This window comes from Otolemur garnettii, unplaced genomic scaffold, assembly GCF_000181295.1.
Source record: "Otolemur garnettii isolate 467f Iridium unplaced genomic scaffold, OtoGar3 scaffold00047, whole genome shotgun sequence".
Classification (NCBI taxonomy): domain Eukaryota; kingdom Metazoa; phylum Chordata; class Mammalia; order Primates; family Galagidae; genus Otolemur; species Otolemur garnettii.
In genome coordinates, this window is record NW_003852442.1 from 9929386 (window position 1) to 9945891 (window position 16506).

General features: G+C 45.6%; 1 protein-coding gene across 2 annotated transcripts in view; it reads right to left on the reverse strand.

The window, feature by feature from the left end:
- The window catches only part of HYDIN (HYDIN, axonemal central pair apparatus protein), a 304707-nt gene that overhangs the window by 47592 nt on the left and 240609 nt on the right, over positions 1-16506 (reverse strand). For both annotated transcript variants that reach the window (XM_012806119.1, XM_003791377.2), the window contains 7 exons: positions 10445-10649; positions 9529-9764; positions 7517-7668; positions 7217-7406; positions 3338-3440; positions 2829-3116; positions 1489-1631 (listed from right to left, as the gene is read on the reverse strand). In XM_012806119.1, coding sequence (XP_012661573.1) covers positions 1489-1631; positions 2829-3116; positions 3338-3440; positions 7217-7406; positions 7517-7668; positions 9529-9764; positions 10445-10649 — 1317 coding nt within the window. The remainder of the gene's footprint in view (positions 1-1488; positions 1632-2828; positions 3117-3337; positions 3441-7216; positions 7407-7516; positions 7669-9528; positions 9765-10444; positions 10650-16506) is intronic.

Here is a 16506-nt window from a genome sequence, read left to right on the forward strand (position 1 = left end):
AAAGAGCTTGAGAACTGCTGCTATCAGATATCAGATTTGATCTGTAGAATAAAATCACTTATGATTTGGTAAAAACACACACATACATACACGTATCTACACACCATATATATGACAGTTCTATCATGTTTCTGACAGATGAAATACTCCCTCCAGAGGGGAGAAGAAAGCTTAGTACTTCTAAGACATATATGTGTGTGTGCATGAATGTGTTTGTGTATGTAAATAGAAACTTATCTCTGCCTTCAAAGACAGTCCTCAAAATTAGATTGCTCTATTAGGTTATACCATGTTTGTTTCCCTGCAGGTAAAATGAAGATTATAGTCGTGTTTATCTCACAGGGTTCTTGTGAGGATTAAATGAATTGATCAAGTCTTAGAACTGTGGCAACAGGGAGCATTCAGTTACACCAGCTACCTACCACTCAGGGGAGGATTTGGGCCACGCTGAGGGTGGAATCTGTCAGGAGGATTCAAAAAACTTTACATCCCTCTAGCAAAACTTACTTCTAATAGCAGTCAAAGATTTCAAGCTGACAAAGCAGAGTCCCAATCTCCTTGCTCCATCCCCCTAGAGCAGTGTTTTTCAACCTTTTTAAAATCTCATGGTGCACTCGAACCTATAGTTAAACTTCTGTGGCACACTTAAATTATGTTGATCAAAAAACAAGAGTAAACAAAAAAACCCTGTGCTTTGAACTTATTTTGAAAATAATTTAATTAATTATCTTTAAAAATTTTCGAGGCACACCAAGATTCTCTTACGGCACACCAGCGTGCTGGTTGAAAATCACTGCCCTAGAGTATCGAGCTTGGGTAGCACACAGTAGGAGGCAGTGAAGACATCTGGGTGGCCCAGAGTCTCAGGAACTCAGATGGGACCAAAAGCAGCTGCTGGGCAGAGTCAATGATCATGCCACAGCGTTGTCCTAGGCCTTGGTCAATGACAAGCTTTCATCAGCAATTTCTAAAACGTGTACTGTGAGATGCTAAAAAAAGAGGAGAAAATTCCATGTTGGACAAAGTTAACCAGATTTTAATCTGCTGCAAGACACTGGGAATCTTTATGAGAAAGATGTAACTTGTCACATTTTCTGAACCTCAGTTGTCCACAGAACATACCCCCCCTATTTTGGGTCTTGGTGAGGCACTTGTGAATGCTTGACAGCACACACACCTTGAGGACAAAGGTCCACTCTCTGGCAAGGGAATGCTAGGATCTGTTTCCATGTGCATAGCCCTCCACAGATGTCCTCCACTTATCCCTAGCAACAGTCTTGGCAGACTTCATTCCTGTTTTCTCCTCCTAACTAAGGAGGATGAGAACAGTGTCCCCCAGTAGCAGGTGTGAGTGAGGGCTGGTTCCAGGCTGCCCTCCAGCTTGAGGTACACCCATCCCACCCATGCACCCATGGGAAAGGGCTGGTAATCAGACAGGGGTTGGCTCAGGACTAAGGAAGTCCAGACACCGTGAATGGTTTCACTTACCTGTGGAGAGAAACTAACTGTAACTAAAAAGGGCCATTCAAACCGTATCACGTTCACGAGGCTGTGATTAGTGATTGTGAAGCTTATGTTGTAGCTGTTTCCAATGTGGCAGTCCCCAAACTGGATGTGGTCCACCAGGGAAGCTAGGGGTTACAAGCAAAAAGCTGGTGAGTCCTCCCCTGTGTGGCGGCAGGGTCTGCTCCCCCAAGGAGGTGGTACCTGCTAGACTCAGTGCTTCACCCTTATTCATAGTTTATCTGAAGTTCAAATTTACTGGGGACTCTTGTGTTCTGATTTGCTAATTCTGCCAACTCCATTGTAGGTATGGAATCTGCTTTCTGAGCTTAGGTTCACTGCTGGCTCCTGTGTGGGCTCTGGCAGGAGGAGAGGTCACCCCACAGCCTCAAACAGGGGTGAAACACCAGGTATGTGAGGAGTGTTGATTGCAACACATGTCGTATAGACTACCTACTGCTTATCCCAGCACTGCAACTGACCTCTTAGAAAAACTATGGGGCTGTGTTTATGACTCCCTTTATGGCAATCAGCCACGTAATTAGGGTGCTTAAAAACTGCCTTTTGAGGGTGGTGCCTGTGGCTCAAAGGAGTAGGGTGCTGGCCCCATATACTGGAGGTGGCAGGTTCAAACCCAGCCCTGGCCAAAAACTGCAAAACAAAACAAAAAACAACCAAAAAACTACCTTTTGATAACAGTGGAGTATATCTTTCCTACCCCAAAGAACATGGTCAATGAAATGAGGCTTTAGTGCCTGATGGATTGTCCAGCAGCACTTCCAACTTTAACACAATACAAATCACCTGGAGATCCTATAAAAATGTGGATTCTGATTTAGGAAGTTCCTGTTTCTCACAGGCTCCCAAGTGATGCTGGCGCTAACTATGCTCAGACTGCCCATTGAGTAGTAATGCCGTGGAATGAAGGTGGTCCAAACCCAAACCCTAATTGGACAAGACAGGGCAATGCCAACCCAAGCTGGCTAAAGGATAGGGAAAACTGAAACCTTATTCACTGGAATTTGAATATCAGACTGTAAGTCCCCTAAGAGCAGAGACTTGCTTATCAACCTTTGCAACTCCAGGACTCAGCACGGTGCCTGGCACATGCATGCGGGTATTCAGTACAATTTTTTGAGTGAACACATGAATGAATAAAAGGTTGGAAGCAGTGACCGAGGAAGGCATGACAGAGCACACAGGAACAAAGAGGAGGTCCACTCGGAAGTTCTCAGGAAGCTAGCCAGCTTGTTTTCTAAATATCCCCCTCACTTAAAATGGCCAGAGAGCCAGAACTTGTCAAAGCTTACTGCTGCCTCTCTCACCTCCTATCAAGTCCTCCATTGTGCTGCTTTCCTCCGTCTCTGAGAGCTCAGAGATATTTGAGTCTGTGTGGGTGATGGAAGACACCATTCCATGGATGTTGTCCAGGGTGATGTCATCCTCATAGCCCTCTCCCACCAGGTGGATGAAGGTCTCCTCATACTGGTTGTTGACAACTGACAAATGGATGGTGCCTTTCATCTTCCCAACCTTCTTGGCATGGAAAAAGACATCAAATTCAGCTATATTTCCAGGAGAAACAACCACGGAGGCTGTATGAGCTTTCTTTGCTGCAAAGAGAAAAAAGAAGATATGATTTAGAAACAGTTTAAAGAGATAAGTACCTGTAAAGGCCCTGGAAGAAGGGAAAGCCGTGCCTCCATGACAACCAGCCACAGCTAGAGGCCAGTGGTGGCGAAACTGGGCCTTCCCCTCTGGCAGGGCCCTGCGGGGTCTCCTAACAAACCAGCCACTGAGATCCACCCTCTGGAAGCACCTGCCCCCCACTTACCCTTTTCATTTGGTTTGTTGTCCTCTATGATATAGATGTAGGAGGTAGTGGGCCTTCCCTTCAGGGAGAAGGCTCCTAGTTGCTCCTGCAGGTCAACATGTACCTGGCAGAAGGAAAGCAGGGCTGAGTGCCAGACCCACAGGTTGCTTGTGGGCTTTAAGACTGGGGTGACACACTATACTGCATTTGGGGCAGGACCCCCTAAAGTTATTATGCCTAGTATTCACTTTGAGTCTCTCCTCTCCTCTCCTCTCTTCCCTCCCTTCCTCCTTCCTTCCCTCCCTCCTTCCCTTCCTTTCTCTCTCTCTTTTTTTTGAGACAGAGTCTCACTTTGTCGCCCTTAGTAAAGTGCTGTGGCATCATAGCTCACAGCAACCTCAAACTCTTAGGCTTTAGCAATTCTCTTGCCTCAGCCTCCCAAGTAGCTGGGACTACAGGTGCCTGCCACAACGCCTAGCTAGTTTTAGAGATGGGGTCTCACTCTTGCTCAGGCTGGTCTCAAACTCCTGAGCTCAGGCAATCTACCTGCCTCGGCTTCCCAGAGTGCTAGGATTACAGGCATGAGTCACCGTGACCAGCCTGAGTTTCTTATTAAGAGATAGAAATAATAAATATCAGGCCTGAAGAGGACAGAAGAAAATTCAGTCAGATCAACCCTTGTCATTTAAGGGAGGAATTGGAGGGTCAAGGAGTATAGGTGATTTTCCTGATCACGCTGCTAGATGGTCTCAACATGGGGCTGCAGGGCCTCTTTTATTAACAGACACAGTTGTAAGAATATACGAGACTAATTAAATGGAAACGAATACTCATAATTCTATGAGGGCTTCTGTGAATGTGAATTCCTAACAAGCCAGTGTCTCTTAGGGACTCTGCATTAGTTGCCTGGAGTGTCATGTTGAGAATCTACTGAGTGAAGAGAAAAAACAATAGAGGATTTGACCTACAGGGAGAAAAGGGGTGGTTTTCAGCACATTGGAAAAAAAAAGAGTAAAGCAATAAAAGACGAAATAAGTCTTTTTGTAAAGCAAAAAGACTAAATCTTCATTTAGGTCTGAAAAACCAGCATTGTTAGAAGACAGGAATTCTAGAGCCACTGTGAACAAGATTAAATAATATAGGAATGAGGCACAAAGAAGGAAGAAATAGTTACATCACATTGGAAGCAAAAGGAGTATGTATTTAGAAACATCTTTAATAAGAAACGATACGGAGGGATTATATATAAGAATATTATACATATTATATATAAGAATATATATATATATATGAATATCGGCATAAAAGAAGATCTAAATATATGGGTGGGGAAATCCTAATTGTTGTTCTTGGTAGAGTCTGAATCCTCTAATAAAAAGAAATTTTCCCCAAATAATTCAGAGGCTTTACAATGGGATTTTTTTTTTTTGAGACAGAGTCTTGCTATGTCGCCCTTGGTAGAGTGCTGTGGCATCACAGCTCATGGCAACCCCCAACTTTTGGGCTTAAGTGATTCTCTTACCTCAGCCTCCCAAGTAGGTGGGACTACAGGCACCTGCCACAATGCCCAGCTATATTTTTTTTTGTTGTAGTTGTCATTGTTGTTTAGCAGGCCTGGGCTGGGTTTGAACCCATAGCCTCGGTGTATGTGGCTGGTGGCATAACCACTGTCCTATGGGAGCCACGCTGGAATTTTTTTTTTTTTTTGAAGAACATTATAAGACATTCTAAAGTTCACCTGAGAGATTTAGAGGCAAAATTGTTCAGAAAAATGGCAGAAACAGGGAGTGTGTGAATAGGAATTCACTGAACTAGATGCTAAAACATTTTATAAAGCCTCAATAGTGGAGATGATTCAGGGTAGGCGTAGACTAGGTAAACTGAACTCAAGACAACAAAAAATGATAGACTAAATATACAAAAAAATTTAAAAGCATCACAGAGCTGAGATGATGAAGAGCAACTAGGCCAAGATCTGTGAGAGACAGAAATCCAGAAAGGTCAGTCTGACCTTTTAGACTGTTTTTGTCTTGGACCTTTTCCAATCCGTTAAGGGGAAGATAGGAGGCTTTCCTGAGTTTTTGATGATCTCTTGGTGCCAAGAGGGCAAAAGTCCAAGGCATAAGAAGGGAAGGGTGCTTTCTTTGCTCTGGGCTGGGACTCCAGAGGTAGGTACCAAAAGATGAAAGTTGAGCTGGATATAAACCAGCTTTCCCAAGGACAGCATCCTGCTCAGAGTCACCTGGGTAATCCAGAAAATATCAAACCCTAAATGTGGTGTAAGGTCATCCTGAATTTCTAGTTCCCCCAAATGTTGGGCAGAAGCAATGAAATTGTCTCTGGAAAAAAAATAATTTATAATTAAATTTTCAGATATAATACCTGACACATGATCCAAAGATAACTGGCTGCATGAAGAGATAGGGCAACATAGGCAAGAATGAGAAGAAATAGCAGATATCAGAAACACATCCACAAGAATTTTGCATTTTGGAATTATCAGGTATAGACTATAAAATGGTTATGGTTCCTGTGTTCAAGAAATAAAAGCCATGTCCAGTAATTCCAGCATGAAATTAGACACCATAAAAACAAATTATTTAGATTTAAAAACCAACCTAATAGAAATTTTAGAACTGAAAAAATAACAATCTAAAGACTTAATGGAAAGGTCTAACAGCAGATTTGATATGGCTAACAGTAGAGTTAATAAACTGAAGACAAGCAGAAGAAATTATGCAGAATGATGCCCAGAGAAAAATGAATAGAAAATACAGTGATGCTGAGAGACACAGAAGGTACAGTGAGGAGGTCTGTTGTACATTTAGTTGGCAACCCAAAGGAGATATGGAAGAGCATGGAATAGAAGCAAGGCTTGAAGACATGTCTAGGAATTTTCCAAAACTGATTTGACATCAATCTATAGAATCAAGAAGTCTAGTGAATTCTAAGAAGGATAAATTAAGAGAAATCCATATGTAGACATATCAGAGTAAAACTGCAGAAAACAAATACAAAGTGAAGATGTTAAGGACAGTCAGAAGGACAAGAATGACTTAAAAACATCTCAGACTTAAAACTGACATCTCAGTAGTCACACTAGGAAGGGTGCATGGGGATGAGGGGGTATGAAAAGAAGTAGTTAAATAGTAAAAACATACAGTTAGAGGAATAAATTCAATGTATTTTACTTGGGCGATGGACATCCTTAATATCCTGACTTAATTACTGTGCATTTATAACAACATTTCTCACGTACCCTATAATTTTTTGAGGTGAATCTTACTCTGTTGCCCAAGCTAGAGTACTATGGCCTCAGCCTAGCTCACAGCATCCTCAAATTCCTGGGTTCAGGAGATCTTCCTGTCTCAGCCTCCCAAGTAGATGGGACTACAGGCACCCACCAAAATGCCCTAGCAATTTTTCTATTTTTAGTAGAGATGGGATCTCACTTTTCTCAGGCTGGTCTTAAACTCCTAAGCTTGAGCAATCCACCTGCCTCCACCTCCCACAGTGCTAGGATTATAGGCGTAAGCCACTGTGCCTGTCCTACCCTATAAATTTTGACAAATAAAAATTAAAAAAACAAACACAATGCTTACTATAGAAATAAATTAAAAAAATAAAGAAGAGACTAAGAATATCCATAATCCTATCCACTCCTTGCACTCTGCCTTGCACAGCGGTTATAAGCGTCCATGTATTGTATAATCTGGAGTCTACATTCCTGAGGACAGAGACCAACCCAGATTCTCATTTGCATGTTCTTTACACACAGGTTAATGTACGAGGATCATCAAAGAAGTCCCCATTAGGGATGCCAGAGACCCCGGTGTCAGAAGTCTAACTTCTGAATGGTTCTTCTCCCTTTCCACCCTACGCTTTGCCCTCACGTAGTACCTGGGCAGGTATGGTGCCGTTGTTCTTGAGAATGAGGGGCAGTTTCTCGGACAGACCAAGCAGAAGCCTTTTAAAGAGGAGTAGGGGTTTTCCACTCAGGGTATGGAGAACTGGCCGCACAATGGTCACCCGGGGGAGGTTCCCCTCACCGGTGATATCAAACACGAGGCCTCTGCTCTTGGCTAGGTTGCTATAGGGAACAGGAAGATGGAGGCTGGTCAGCGGCCAATGTGGGCATGACATTCCACCAGGGGTGTGGCCTACAGCTCTCCTGCAGGGCAGGGGGCTGGGGGTAGGTACCTGGGCAGGCCATCCAAGGTGGCCTCAAAGATACACTGGTAGGTCTGCATGGTCTGCGGCATGAAGGTCACTGTGGCAAAGGCATGTGAGCGGCTGCCAACACACATCTTGTTGGGTTCCACATCAAAAATGTCGATGATGCGGGCAAAGGCCTGGTGAAGAGAAGCAGAGGCCGGAGCGTGTTGGCTACTTTGCATTCATGCTGGGCTTGCTGTTCATGTCAGCGCCCTGTTGTAAACCCCCTCTCCTCTATGCTCTGTGGGAGATATGCTCTGCTACCTACAGGGTCCTAGTCCCTGGAAGGAGCATCCTGGATACTCTGGGACCTAGCCCTGACCAATATCTGACCGGATTTTGCTATATCTGTGATTAATAGATGAACTCAGCTAGTAGGTCAGGTATTCCTTCTGCCAACCCACTGCAGCCTGTGCTAGTGGAACTAATATGCCCAGTGGATGTGTTGGTTGTTAAGGTGGAATGAGGGGGAAATGCCTGCCAGGTAAGGAAGCCAGACCAGAGAATGGGGCAACAGAAACACCTTGGAGAGACATGTGGCCCCTGAAAGATGGACAGAGCATCTGCTGGTCTTCTGAAGGTCAGGCTTCAGGTAACAGTTCCGGTCCCAAAGGTCCTGGCTACGTGAGGTGCTGCACCCACGTCTAAGGTCTCTGATTTGTTGCAGTGAACCTGACTTTGTTCAGGCTAACCTGAGTAGGTTTCTGCTCCTTGTAACCCCAAGAGCCTTGGAGAACAACCTTCCCCAGTGTTTTATTCGTTCCCATCTTGTGGTAGTGTTTTAGAACTGTAGGGAGCCCTGGCAAGGCCTTGAAAGAGTTTGTCATTCTTGGGGGAAGTAAGGGGAAGTCCTCTTGTTCTTAAGCTAAGGGCAGGCGGTTTCTTTGCTCTGTCCAAGGGAGAGCCTTCAAGTCTGCAAACTAGGGAGGAGGAGAACATACGGTGTCTGCAAACCCCCTGCTAGAAAGTCTCTCTTTAGAAATCAGGCTTGCTCATGGTTTATGTTTTTAGTATACAAAAGGGAGAAAGCTGCTCTTTCCTATCCCAAATAAGGTCAGAGAATAATGACGTGATGTCACCAGGGCCTGAGGGGACCACATAGTTCCCTGGGAATGCGCACTCTCTCTGTAGCTCTAAGCTAGTACTAACCCCCTTGGTGACCTCCCCTCCACCATCACTGTGACCAACACCAGCTCCGGGTCACAAGGGCTTCCTGGGTTCAGATCCCATTCTTTGGGCAGAGAACTGAAGCAGCCAGCCTAAGACTGGGTGGTGTGCTGCATGCTGGGTTGGAATAAAGGGTGACAGAAACCCATTGATTAAGCCCCTTCTCCATATTCTCAATTTTCTCTTCCACTATGAGGAAGGGTCCTGGTATGATCCGAGTCAGAAGGAGAGGTAGTTTTGAGCCTGGAGACCCTGAGATGAGCACTTAGTATTTACTGTGTATGCAGATGAAGTCTGGCTTTAAGACCAGCCCTTTACTCCCAGGCTCTGGGACCTGGGGGAAGAATTTAGCCTTTCAGAGCCTCAGTTTCCCTAACTATAAAATGAGGATAATAAGACAAAGTCTGAAAGAGTTGTTGTGAGAGTGAAATGAAGTGAGGTGATAAATGTAAATCAGCCACTTAGCACTCTGCCTGCCACACAGGAGGGCTCAAGGAACTCTCCCCATTCCACCCTTGTGGGCTGACATGCCTCAAGCCTCCCTTAGCTGGAGAACATGCAGCTGGAGGCAGCCTGTCTGAAGCTGACACTCGCCTCAGGCTGTCCCCCAGCTTCACCTGTGTAGGCACACAGGGAGTGTTCAACAGATGGGTGAGGGGCTCATTAGTGTAGACCAGTCAATCCCAGGGGCACCCAGCAGAGACACCCAATGGGACAAGTGTATGGCCCTTGGCCTAGGGGAAGCTGCCCAGTGACCTTGTATCTTCTCAGAGTTCTTTCCCTGGCTTTATGTCAGCCATGCTGGGCCCAGGTCCACCAGGGCATCTTACCTTGGTGGATATAGGCTTCACTACAATGTTGACATCACAGGCGATCTTTCCCACGTTGCTGATCTTGAACCGAGCCTTGGCCTGATGGCCCACAAGGACATTACAGAACATGAACTTATTCTCATCCTCCACAAACAGCCCCCCGCTCTCCACGGTCTGCAGGATGTGGTGCAGGTTGGGGCTGGTACATATCTGGTGCTCCTCAAATATGGAGGCGTAGTTGTCAGTCACAAAGGCTGGGGGTTAAAGGGAAGACAATGAGATGCTGCCCCTTGGCCAGATTCCTGCCTCTCTAATTCCCAACTTGGAGCTTTGGATTCTCACAGGGGAGGTCAGAGGGGAATTCACACAAGGGAGAGAGTGATGGGAAGATTCAAGCATGTCTTCCTCTTTTGTTCCATATTCCAATCTGCCTTTTCCTTCCAGTGGTAAGATCCGAGATCTGGGGTAGGTTCTGGACAGAAGGAAGCATCTAACCCACTTTGGTTCAAGCCCCCAGGGATCCTATGGTCAAAGCAAGAGGATTTCTCTTTGTGCTCCCGCTGTGTTCTTGCTGGGTTTAAGGTGCAGCGTGCTCAGTTACTGAACATTGTCCTCTGTGTATGTGATGCCCATAGGGAGTGACCTGACTTGGTATTCTTGCCATAGCCCTCTCTCACCATGATTCTCAGACAACATTATTCATCTGAGGACCCAAAACCAGATGCTGGAAGGCAGGGAGCTTGAAGTTGTATGTCCTCTCCTGGGGGCATATTCCTTGGAGAAATATGGCTGAAGACACTAGAGGAGGTCCTAGGGTCCTAAGGAAGCATCCAAGCCACATCTGGTGGACATCTTTAGAGACTTGCCTGAAGGGTAGGGGGAGTTACAAGTGAAGGTCTGGCAAGTGGTATTGTTCAGTCTGAGTGGACAGTACCTGGCAGACAGGCCTCAGCTAACAGAGTATAAGGAATGCCACCAGGCTGGTCTCTCGGGTCCCGATCAGTGATCTCGATAGCCATAAACTCCTCACACCTTCCCACGGGGTCAGCTAGACAGTCAACGGTGATGACCTGCTGTCCACCAGAAGGCACGGACCCAAACCCAGGGTACACGGTGAACATGCCGTGGGAGAAGCGTGCCTGTGGGACAAAGGCGGAAAGGGGGTGGGACAGAGGCAAAGTGGGTGACAGAGTCTTGAGACCTTCCAGCAGGGCTGTGAGAGGGGTAGAGAAGGAAATGGTGACCTCTTTCCACAGATGCTCTCTGGACCCTCACTGCCCCCTCCTGGAGTGCCTCCTTCCAGTCACAGACCTCTGACTAGCCAGGTTTGAACTAAGGGTCTGAGGGAACAGTCTCCATGTCACTCAGCACTTTTCAGGTAGGAATCGCCAAGCAGAAGAGTGCAGGACAGAGTAGGGTCACAATTATGGGGGTTTGAGTCAGATACACCCTCAGTGCTACTCTATATTACCCTCAGTAATCCTAGACAAATTACTTCTCTAATCTCAATTTATTTATCTATAAAATGGAGACAAAGCTCCTACCCTAGAGATTTCTGGAGGCTTAAATGAAAGAACAGGTGTGAATCATGTAGCACAGCATCTAGCAAAGGATTAATGCTCACAAAAGGAAAAATATAAAAGGGACATTGGTATCCTTAGCTGACTGGCTCTTCTCCCTCCTGCTTGGTCTTCAGGATAACTGTAGCATGTGCTGGGAATGCAATGCCCTAAGATAAAAAGAAACTGTCCCAACAGCCTGGCTTTGTCCTCATCTCTCCTAGAACAAGGTGTCCTGTGATACCTTGGCTCAGAGAGCCATGTTTTTCTGAGTTATAAAACCCAGGGTGGATGCTTTTGGGATCCCTCAGCTGTAGTACAAAGTGGGGCACATACCAGAATGACTCCATCTGTACTGGGCAGCTTTCCTGAGCTTTAAGGGACCAGCTCACCATGAACCCTAGGCTTCTGTTGGTTCTTGCTGCCTATCAGTGTGATAAATTTGCTTGTATGACCTATTGTGTGTGAGTCTTTTGTCTCACTGCACTCATACTCTGGCAGCTGGGACTCGTGCAGGACTGCCTGCTAGATCTAGAAACCTTGGAACCATCCCTAAACCTACCACAATGGTGGGGTGGTGGCTGGGGACTTGGTTCTTGATGGATTTTCAACAACAACAGAAAAGAGAAGTATGTACCCTGCACTCTATGAACACCAATAATTATTGATTGAATTGAAAGGTTTTCTACATGTTGATTTTTAAGTCTTTTAAAGTGGTTTCCTCTTCTCAACAAAAGCCTTCTATCTAATATACATAATTCTCTATAACTTTCATCTCTTCTATAAGTATTGATGATTTTTTTTTTACCTTCTTCACCTATTATATCTTCTCAGCCTTGAGTGACACAACCCCACTAAAGTTTCAGTTCCAGTGACTTTATCCTCTCTTCCACCTTGGCAACTCACTCTCACAGTCACACCCGGGATAACAGGAAACTTAGGTGCTTCTGATCTCTTGATTTCCAGGATCCTTTTCTCTGACCACCCCTTCCCCTTCTCCTAGCTTGCTTGCTAAAGTCCAACCATTTCAGCTCCTCTTTTCCCCTCCTTGTAACCTTGCTCCTTTGAGATAGCACCCTACCACTTCCTTACTATCCACCAACTTTCTCCTCTCTTTCTGGTTTATCTGGGAATCTCTAGTGCCTGGGACAGCTCCTGGCATATAGTAGGTTTTCAGTAAATAGTGGCTGAGTTAGATAAATAGTGATGTCCACATATGGCTGTGCACTCACACTACACTGCACTAGGGGCTCCAACCATACACAGATGCCCATATGAATTCTGCCCCCTAGACATATACTGGGCACTGCCTACCCAGCCACTTGCAGCAGCCTTGGTAAGAACTTAGGGAAGTTCCTAATATCCCAAAGAGTCCAGAGTCCGTGTCTGAGCATTGTCAGAACAAATCACTTCCTAACATGGTATTAGTATAGAATAGACCTGAAGGGATCTGGTGGGGACAAGGGCAGAGCAGTGGGGAGTACGTGTCTCTGAGGGAAAGAGGAACAGAATTCAATTGAAAGTCTATCAAGAAAGTCTGGGCGTGGTGGCTCATACCTATAATCCTAGCACTTGGGAGGCTGAGGCAGATGGATTGCCTGAGCTCATAGGTTCCAGACCAGCCTGAGCCAGAGCAGGACCTTGTCTCTAAAAATAGCCATTGTGGCAGGTGCCTATAGTCCCAGCTACTTTGGAGGCTGAGGCAAGAGAATTGCTTGAGCCCAAGAATTTGAGGTTGCTGTGAACTATGACGCCATGGCACTCTACCGAGGGCAACATAGTAAGGCTCTGTCATAAAAAAAAAAAGAAGTAGTAGCATAATATTTTTGCAAGTGCATAAAAGCACTTGTGAACTTAGAATCTTATATCTAGCAAGAATAAGAGGGTCTTGGTATGATCTAAGTCAGAAAGAGAAGGCAGCAAGTATCAAGAACTCTGTGAACTGAGAATCTTATATCCAGCAAGAAAATTTCTCTGGAAGAAATGGAAAGTCAACATTCTCAAACATAGGAAAACTAAAAGAATTTGTCACTAGCAGACTTACTCTAAAAGTATAGCTAAAGGAGTTTCTCTAAACAGAAAATAAATAATAAATGAAAGACTCTTGGAACATAAGAACAAAGAAAAAACACAGTAAGCAATAAAATGGGTAAATTCAGTAGAATTTCCTTTTCTTAGGTTTTCTAAATTATGTTTGTCAATTGAAGCAAAATTATAATGCTGTCTGATATAAATGTCTATTATAAATGGAGGTAGAGGAGATTATTTTAGACACTTACCCCAAAGCGGAGAGTTAATAAGCAATTGTTAAGCAAGATGGTAAATACTATAATTGAGGAGTGTATAAAGAGAAAGATTCAGGTGGTGCCTGTGGCTTAGTGAGTAGGGCACTGGCCCCCTATACCGAGGGTGGCATGTTTGAACCTGGCCCCAGCCAAACTGCAACAAAAAAATAGCTGGGTGTTGTGGTGGGCACCTGTAGTCCCAGCTACTCGAGAGGCTGAGTCAAGAGAATTGCCTAAGCCCGAGAGCTGGAGGTTGCTGTGAGCTGTGACATCACGGCACTTAACGGAGAGCAACAATGTGAGACTCTCTCTAAAAAAAAAAAAAAAGAGAATAAAAGAGAGATAGATTCTAGCTACTGTTCCTGGTAGCCACAAAGAGTTCACATTGAAGGCTTCACAGAGTAGCTAGGTACAAGTAACAGAAAATCCAACATTAGTGGCTTAAACAAATAGGATATATTTAAATAAGGTAGGCAGTTGCTGTTGTTGGTTTAATAGTTTATTGATGTTTATGATTCTCTTGGCCTTTCCTTCATGGTTCCAAAATGGTTGCTTAAGCTGCAGCCACCACATCTGCATTGAAGGCAAAAATACGAAAATTATATACCTGGGTGGTGCCTGTGGCTCAGTGAGTAGGGCTTTTGCCACAACACTATGGCGATTTTTTTGTTGCAGTTTGGCTGGGGCTGGGTTTGAACCCACCACCCTCGGTATACGGGGCCAGTGCTCTACCCACTGAGCCACAGGCACCGCCCTGTGCTACTACTTCTTGGGTCTCTGTAGTTTAGTAAGGAATCTCTCTCAATGCATTTAAGATATTTTGGGAGGCAAGATGGCTGACTGGAGCCAGCTTTCCACAAAGGCTACCATTGAAAAGGAGAGTTAAAGGACAGAAGTGTAGCAAGTAAGCTGATGGTTTGGAGCTGAACCAATAGAGAAGGTTGAAGAATGCACATCAACCCTGCTGAGGTGAGCTGCAACCCCAAGGATGAAAACAAAAGGCACAAAAATCCATTGCCAAGTGGATGAGAATCCCCTCCCCCAAGAGAAGGGCTCACAGTATACTTTCTACAAACAAGTGAGCAGAGTTCAAATGTCCTCCCGTGGGAGAGACCCTCTAAAAACCAGACCTCCTTCCCCTACTAGGGCGCCATGGCACTCTCCTGCCAGGCATAAAACTGTATAAAACTGTATAGATTCTCTACCTGCTATTCTGAACTCCCAGCACTCCCCTCCACTCTCACCCCGAGGTCTGGAAGCCTGTCCCCCATGGAGTCCAGATTCTTGGGCATTTTCTCGAGAGGTGTGGACAGGGCGTGGGCTGTTGTAGGTCTGTGCTGATTCTGTGGCACAGGAGTAAGGAGAAAATGGTGACTGAAGGAATCCTATGGAAAAGGGAGAGGAGGTGCCCCATGGCACAGAGCAGTAGTGGCAGCAGCGGGAACAATAGGGCTCACACCCCTGGGGATATTTTGGAAGGACACTCCCTGTCTCTCTGGGCAACCAGAGAAAGCTGGGCATCTTCCCCAGTGGCAGACACTGGAGGAATAGATCTGGGACTATAACGCAGACCCCATGAGCAAAGGGCATGCCTGATGCAGTACTGGCCTGGGTGGAGCATGGCAGGACAGAGAATTGAAGATGTGTGCACAGAGACGGCATACTTCCAGGGTGGGGCTGAGCCAGAGGACTGCTTTAGTGAGCCTAAGAAACACCCAGCCCTCAGGGGATCATAGCTGAGACAAATGCAGGTGGGCTGACTGGAACTCCGAGCTGAGTGTGAGCTCTAACCACATCTGCCCCCAACACTGACTGCAGAGGAAACAGAAACACTAGCTCTGGGCAGTGGTACAGATGGGGGCTGAGTCACAGTTTCTGTTAACTCAAACAACGCCTGGTCTGCAGGGGAATATAGCCAGGAAAAAATCACAAATTCTGCTCAAATATAAGTGTCAGCAATATCAATCAGGGACAGGGCTGGAACTGAGTGAACTACCCAGCTTCTATTAACCACCCAAGGTTGTTAGGCCTCAGCTTCCCCTGCCGGATAGTGGCAGAGTGTGGAGGCCTGGCTGAGGAGACATAAGATCTCTCTGTGACTCTGGCAGGCTCAAACCCCTAGAACATCTGCTCATTGGAGGGAATTGGGTCATAGCCCTGCAGGGTTACCAGTGACTGGCTGTGACAGAGGTGCAAGGTGGGGAAGGAGGCATCAACCTTCCCAGACTAATTCATTTGCTGCAGGGTCCTTTTGACTCCATGGAGCACCAGAACGAGTCATACTCGAGCTGCCAGCAAACCCCTGCTTTATAGTTGCCAGAGATCTTTTGAACTCCTTCACTTGAGACCAGGTGCTGACTGGGACAATTGATTTGGATCTCTCAGACCAATCACCCAAGGACTATCTGAAGTGGTACCCTGAGTGTGTGGTTGTGGCAAGGTTTGATTTTCCTTTTCTAGTTGTTGCCTGTGGGGGGCAGGGTGACTTAATTGCTGTTATTTCTCTATAGCTGAGACTTCAACCCAGAGAAACTAATTCACTAGGGTAGGACAGAGACCAGTTGAAAACAAGACAGAGCCACTTAGCCCCACCACATGAAGTAAGCTCCCAGTGTCTCAGGCCATAGCACTGTATGGGTCCCTTGCAAAGCTCTAGGGGAAAAGGTACAGACACCAGTCATAGCTCTTGGGCAAAAGGCTGATTAATCACTACTCCAGGAGCCCCCCAACCCAACTTCACCTTATCTGCTCATCTAGCCCAATGGTGTAAAATAATCATGGGGCAGAATCAGCGGAAGAACTCTGGTAACATGAATAACCAGAGTAGATCAACTCCCCCAAGGAATGATATGGTGGAAACAACAGAAGATCCATTCATAGACAAATGGCTGAGATGTCAGAAATCAAATTCAGAGTTTGGAATGCAAATAAGATTAATAGAATGGAGGTAAAATTGGAATTAGAAATTCAAGGAGCAATTCAAAAGTTGTCTCAAGAATTCAATGAATTCAAAGACAAAATCACCAAAGATTTTGACACACTAAGACAAGAATTTGCAGCCCTCAAAGATCTGAGAAATAGGCTCAGTGCCTGTGGCTCAAGTAGCTAAGGTGCCAGCCATATACACCTAAGGTGGTGGGTTCGAATCCAGC